At 36.4% G+C, this 7143-nt stretch overlaps 1 protein-coding gene across 1 annotated transcript; it reads right to left on the bottom strand.

Annotated features, from left to right (window-relative positions):
• Positions 1–1125: 1125 nt before the first annotated feature.
• On the bottom strand, positions 1126–5598 carry LOC140438697 (uncharacterized). The gene has a single exon (XM_072528342.1). It carries the CDS (start codon positions 5596–5598, stop codon positions 1126–1128), a length of 4473 nt encoding a protein of 1490 aa, XP_072384443.1.
• Between the last annotated feature and the right edge of the window lie 1545 nt (positions 5599–7143).

Below are 7143 nucleotides of genomic sequence, written 5' to 3'. Positions count from 1 at the left end.
TGAAGCTTACTTAGCTTCCCTTTGGTGTTTTTTGTTGACATTTAGATCACCTTATTAGTGAACCATACTTAATCATAGGTCTGACTGTAGGGGATGTAAGTTAAATCTTATTGGAATTTCACGTAATACAAAAAAAAACAAATCACTAAAACTAAACTGTATTGAAGTTATAAAAAAAAAGGCACATGTAAAATATTTTGTAACTATAAATTAAAAACTACTAGCGTCCTTATTGTAAGGATGTTGTGAAGAGAGTGTTATCTGTCTGCAACCACCTGCAGCCCCTCTCTCGGGGTGTAAGCCAGATGTCGGGTAAAATTTCAACTAAAAGTATATTTTACAGGGTTGCTCGAAAGTTTTAACATTTAAGCCGCCTCCCTTGAACGCCTGCAGGGGTTCAACAAGTAATCGAGTTGAGTTAAAAGTTTGTTTCACTGAAGCTTAAGTCACTGATCTGTGGGTAGGACGCACACCCTTGTCACTGGTCGCTTGAAACAACCTCTATTATTTTTAATTGTCACTGCACGAACTATTCCGTCACTACCCGCATGTAAATGAGTCACTCTACCCAGGCACCATCTTAAGGGTTCAGTCCCATCTTCCTTCACCGTCACTAGACTTCCAATTCTAAGAAGACTGTTGAAATGTTTTTTCCACTTAACTCGCTGCTGGAGGGATGAAATGTATTCCTTGGACCACCTAGTCCAATAACCTTGGATCATTTTTTGAAGCCTTTGGAATCTGCTAAGGCTGTTTTCCTTGACATCTAAGAAATTCCGTTCAGGTATTGCGGTCAATGTGGATCCAATTAAAAAGTGCGCAGGAGTAAGAGGAAGTAAGTCGGAAGGGTCGTTAGACATTGGTGAGAGTGGTCGTGAGTTTAGGCAAGCTTCAATTTGACATAAAACAGTGGAAAATTCTTCATATGAAAGAATTGTATTGCCAATGACACGCTTTAGGTGAAATTTGACAGATTTTACTCCCGCCTCCCAAACTCCTCCAAAGTGAGGTGATCGTGGCGGAATAAACTGCCAATTGATACCTTCGGTAGTTAAACTGTCCCTAATAGTTGAACTAGAGGTGTCAAAAAATTTGACAAGCTCATTTTTTGCGCCAACGAAGGTACTACGAAAGGATGGAAGCGCATTTTCCGCGTCGAGAAATAAAGCGTTTTAGCGTTGCTAGAAAACTTTCCGTGGTCAAGCTGCTCACGACTTCTAAATGTATGGCCTTAGTTGCTAAACAGATAAATAGAGCTATGTAACCCTTGATAGTTTTATAATTTCGGGTGTGTCGATCCTTTAGCAAAAAAGGTCCTGCATAGTCAAGTCCACAGTTGTAGAATGGCCTAGAGGGAACAAGACGTGACGAGGGTAAATTACCCATAAGATAGGTTTCTAATTTAGGAGCCACCCTACAACAGATAATACAATCGCGAACGATTTTGCGAACCACTTGACGTCCATTAATGGGCCAAAATTTTTCACGAATGGAAGCTAATAGTAATTGAGGACCGCAATGATTTAAGGTAAGATGCTCATTTCGTACAAGAATAGTAGTAAAGTGGTGTTTAGAATCAAGCACAATGGGATGTTTTTTATCGTAACAAAAATCAGAAATATGCAGTCTTCCACCAACGCGGAGTATGTTATCCTTATCGATAAACGGATTGAGGGTAAGTAGTTTACTTTTAGAGTCAACGTTACCATGTCTCTTAAGGTGTGTCAAGTCGTCATAAAATGTTTCATTTTGTACTAGTCGAATTATATATTTTAAAGCATTATCTATTTCATCACAAGAAAGGTTGTCGAAGTTCCTTCGTTTAGGAGAAAATTTACAATTATTTATAAAGCGTAATACATAAGCGATAATGCGCTGTAGTTTTACAAATGAGGATATTTTAGTGATGATGTCCAATTTCATGTGAACTCTTGCGATAAGGGCTGATGCTGGTCGAAGCTCAGGGAGTTGACAAGGTTCGAATGTTCTATTAGGCCAATGAGTTTCTGGTTTAGCTAGCCATGATGGGCCATGAAACCACATGTCGGAAGTGATGAGTGATGTAGGAGAAATTCCCCTTGATAGAAGATCTGCGGGATTCTCAAGTGTATTCACGTAACGCCATGTTTGAGATTCGGTCAAAGTTTGAATTTGAGAAACTCTATTTGCCACAAACGTCTTTAATAAACTCGGAGAAGTCTTTATCCATCCTAGAACAATAGTGGAGTCGCACCAGTAAGTGATTTCTTCGAAATCTAATTGCATGTGTTGTTTTACCTTGTCTATCAACTCAGCTAGCAAGTAAGCTGCACAAAGTTCTAGGCGCGGTACCGTGAGGATGTGTTTTAAAGGAGCTACTCTGGTTTTGGAGCAAAGAAGATGACAACGAAAATTTTCGAAGTTTTCAGATGAACGAATATAAATGCAAGCACCATATGCAGCGGTGGATGCATCTGAAAAACCGTGTAGTTGAATTGACCTGTAGTTTCTACAAATTACATGCCTAGGAATTTGTAACTGATTAAGTTTAACCAGTTGAGTCTGATATGTAACCCATTTCGTAAAGATATCCATGGGAACGACTTCGTCCCAGGAAATTTTTAATTTCCCTAAATCTTGGAGAATAATTTTAGCTGTTATAGTTACAGCCGAAAGCAAACCTAGTGGATCAAATATTTTTGATATAGTGGAAAGAATAAGTCTCTTTGTAACTTTACACTTGTGCTCTATAGGTTGAACATTGAAATGAAAAGTGTCAGATTTTGGACTCCACAATAAGCCCAAAGTTTTGATAGTATCGTCAGCTCCAATTTCCAAGGAAACATTATTTTGATTGTCAAAGTTTAAAATAGGAGCGTTTGACTTCCATTTTCTTAATTGGAAACCATGACGAGACAATAATTCGGAAGTAAGTGATTGAATGCGTTTGATATCTTCTATTGTAGAACCACCTGTGTGAAGATCGTCGACATAAAAGTCCCGTAAAATTATAGAAGATATGTCAGGAAAATCGGTTGCATACATATGTGCCACTTCTTGAAGACATCTCGTGGCAAGAAAACTAGCAGAAGCAGTACCGTAAGTTACTGTGTTTAAAGTATAAGTTTCGAGAGAGTTTGTATGATCAGATCGCCATAAGATCTTTTGCAAGGAGCGTTCTTCCTCCTTTATCAGTATTTGTCGATACATCTTTTCTATATCGGCTGTTAGTACAAAACTATGTTTACGAAAACGTGAGATGATAGTGAAAAGATCATCTTGCAAATTAGGTCCAACCATAAGAATGTCGTTCAGGGAAACACCTGAATCTGTATTGGCAGAGCCGTCAAAAACAACACGAATTTTATTGCCTTTATAGACACAATGATGAGGAAGAAAGAACTCAGATCCTATGGTTTCAAAGGGTGAAACGGACATATGGTTTAAGGATAAATATTCATCGATAAATCGAATGTAATCATCTTTTAATTCAAAGTTCGCATTAAGCTTCTTTTCGAGAGAATAAAATCTTTTTGTTGCTGTAGTCTTAGAGTCGCCTAGATTGTCGACGGAAGATTTTAAGGGAAGTGATACTACAAACCTACCAGAAGAATCAAGAGAGGTCGTTTTTAAGAAGTGATCTTCACAAGAAAGTTCTTCGTTAGACAAAAATTTTGTTTTTGGGCATTCTTCAATTTCCCAAAATTTTTGAAGTTGGTCTTCAATGCTTAAATTGTTTATGGTCGACAAATGGCATGTAGTTCTGGCTGCAAGGGTATTGGTTGGAAATAATGGACCTGAGATAATCCATCCGAGTTTAGTTTTTTGAAGAATCGGTTGTCCAGGTGATAATTTAATTTGACCAATACAAATTAAACTCCAGAAGATGTCTGCACCGATAAGAATATCAATAGGAGATGAAATATTGAAGTCTGGATCGGCCAGAGTAATATTAGAAGGAATATTAAGTGTTTTCTTATCAAATGTGACAGAAGGTAAATTTCCTGCAATTTCCGGAAGTACTAAGCAAGAAATTACTTGAGAAAAGTTTAAAGTTTTGGATTTAAATTTTACTGATGTTCTATAGCTTACAATAGAATTTGTTTGGTTTATACCAGAAATAGAAAAATGTGTTTTGTTTGTAGGCAACCTTAGAAGATTTAATAGGCGCTGGGAAATGAAATTACTTTCCGAGCCGTTATCTAGAAGCGCACGAGCCTCGTATTCGTTACCTGAGATGTCAAAGACTCTTATTTTTACAGTTGACAGCAAAGTAGTAGAGTTGTGCTCAAACGAAACGTTACGTGCTGTCAGTGCATTAGAGCCTTCTGATGTACCTGAACTTGAGCAAGGTAAACTGCTGCTGGTTTGATTACTGGTTTCAATAAGCTTTTGTGAGTTACCTTGAAAGTGTAAAAGTGTGTGGTGTATTTTCCCACATTTACGACACCCGGAAGATTTGCATTCCTTAGTGAAATGACCACTACGCAGACAATTTATGCAAAGTCGTAAGCGTTTCGCTTCATTATGTCTTAATGACGTTTCTAATTTGAGAAATTCAGGACAAGTGTAAATTAGATGTTTTTGTTTGCATAAAGAACAGTTAGAAGAATTATTAGTAGACAAGAAATTTTTGGACTTGGGATTGCCTGTAGATGGGAATTTGGGACGAGATTTTTCTTCTTGATGATTAATAGATTCTAAGACTCTACATTTGCCTTTTAGAAATTCAGTTAAGTTACTCAAAGTGGGTAATGTGATCTTATCGTCTTTAATTGACAGTTCCCATTCTTTGTGTGTAGCATTGTCTAGTTTTGTGGTGATTAGGTATATGATAAGGGCATCCCAAGATGTTGTGTCTAAGTCTAAGGACTCAAGAGAGCGTAAATGTCTTTGGAAACCATCAAGTAAAGTGCGTAAATCATGATGTGAATTTTTTGAAACATGTGGTAAATTAAATAATTTTTTAATATGATTATTAACAAGAAGAGATTTGTTTTCGAATCTGTCTTTTAGTAATTCCCATGCAGTTTCATATGTTGCTTCAGAAATGTCCAGATTACGTATTGTTTCTGCGGCAATACCTTGTAAGGATAATCTTAGATAATGGAATTTCTGAATGTTGGAAAGTTCCGTGTTGGTATGTATGATAGAATTAAATGTATCTCTAAAGAACAACCAATTATCATAATCACCCTCAAAGGAGGGCAAGTTGATAGTGGGTAACCTAATGTTAATAGACCTTTGTGAACTGTTTTCGGACGAAAGTGTCGAATTTGAAGCTTGAGCAGCTTGATCACGGGGTTTTGAAAGATTGGTGTCAATAAAGTCTCGCACAGCGCTAGTAATATGAAAAAACGGCGTTTCGAAAGACGACCTTTCTATACCATGGATAGTATCTGCGTTGGCAGTATAGTCCTCATCAGAGGCCTCAATAAGTGATTGAGCGTTGTCAAAATCATCAAAAAGTTTCTCAATTCTATCAAGTCTAAGTTGTAAATCTCTAAAGTTAATTTGTTCTAAAGGTTTGTTTTTGATAGAATTAAAATGTGTACTAAAACGAGTTACAGAACCTTTGATTGAGGAGCGTTTAATTTTTGCTGTAGCGATGTCAGCCATATTGACAATATAATTTTATATGATAAATTCACAAAAATAAAAATATATGTATGTATACGCAAAAAAATTGAAAGCAAATTATGTAATGTTATGTGTATAAAAGTTTTGCAAGTGAATAAAAAACGTTAAAGATAATATTTCAACTTTGTAATAATTTATAAATGAAAATGAATAAATTGAAATAAATGTAAGGACGCTAAGTACTATATTCGTGTATTAATGTATAAATGAAAATATTGAAATCTCTAAATGTGTTATAAATAACAGTAAAATACGTGATTTCAAAGATAAATATTTTCCACTAAATTAAATCAAATACAAAATGTACCCTTTTACGACCATAGGATTAAAATGGGTAATAGGAAACTATTTATGCACTAACCTTGACTTTGGCGATACCTGCCTTCTTCCGATGCTGTGTGGATGGGACGATGAAAATTCGTCGAAAAAATACAGCTTCGAATGGAATGTATTTTGATAACTGGTTAATCCGGCTCGAAGGACCATTAATGTAGGGGATGTAAGTTAAATCTTATTGGAATTTCACGTAATACAAAAAAAAACAAATCACTAAAACTAAACTGTATTGAAGTTATAAAAAAAAGGCACATGTAAAATATTTTGTAACTATAAATTAAAAACTACTAGCGTCCTTATTGTAAGGATGTTGTGAAGAGAGTGTTATCTGTCTGCAACCACCTGCAGCCCCTCTCTCGGGGTGTAAGCCAGATGTCGGGTAAAATTTCAACTAAAAGTATATTTTACAGGGTTGCTCGAAAGTTTTAACACTGACTATAGTTATATATTACCAGTACATATGTGATTTCAAACCCCATGTTTTCCGATATATCCTTCAACATGTCCAAAGGGAAAGCTTTGCTTTGTTGCTTATTCTTACCAAATGGGCGTTCCATGTAAGCCGCTTATCTAAAATGACTTCTAGATATTTGACCTTATTCGCGTCTTTGACAGTTTCTCCATACAGGGGCATCTAGATGTTATCTACGTTCCGTCTCCTTGCGAAAATATCAATCCTACTAAATCAGTAGTAGTCATACTACTGATTTAGTAGGATTGATATTTTTTTCTCTTACCATATTCAATAAATCATCCGCATAGGCCTGCACTTCTACGCCCTGTGCGTCAAAGAGCGAGTAATCAAGTCATGCACCAGGAGTGACCACAAGTTCCTGTGGCTACAGGCACCGCTAAGCTGTTTTGGCTAAAATCTCCTCTTCTTTTAGATCGGTTGGAATCAACCCAGTTGAATACGGTAGCGGATATCTCTTTTGATGATGCTGCATCGTAAAAGGAATTTGGTAGTACATTATTAAATACTCCTTCTATATCTACAAAGGCGGTTAATGCAATCCATTATTAATGGAGTGACTAATTTTGAATTAGGCTGAATTCGATTTAAGGGAGTAGTACTTCAGCAGAAACTTTCTCAAATGTTAGCTTAAAGGTAAAGATAACAGAAGGTCAACTCTACGTCAACCAATCCTCTGTAGAAAGAGTGACTCACTACAACTACCTCGGCACCAT

Source organism: Diabrotica undecimpunctata, chromosome 4 (genome assembly GCF_040954645.1).
Source record: "Diabrotica undecimpunctata isolate CICGRU chromosome 4, icDiaUnde3, whole genome shotgun sequence".
Lineage (NCBI taxonomy): Eukaryota > Metazoa > Arthropoda > Insecta > Coleoptera > Chrysomelidae > Diabrotica > Diabrotica undecimpunctata.
The sequence above is the reverse complement of the archived record's forward strand: the minus strand, read 5'-3'. Positions and strand labels throughout refer to the sequence as shown.

Excerpts from the sequence above, each read along its gene's own strand:
- LOC140438697 (XM_072528342.1), bottom strand. The coding sequence starts at position 5,598 with ATGGCTGACATCGCTACAGCAAAAATTAAACGCTCCTCAATCAAAGGT.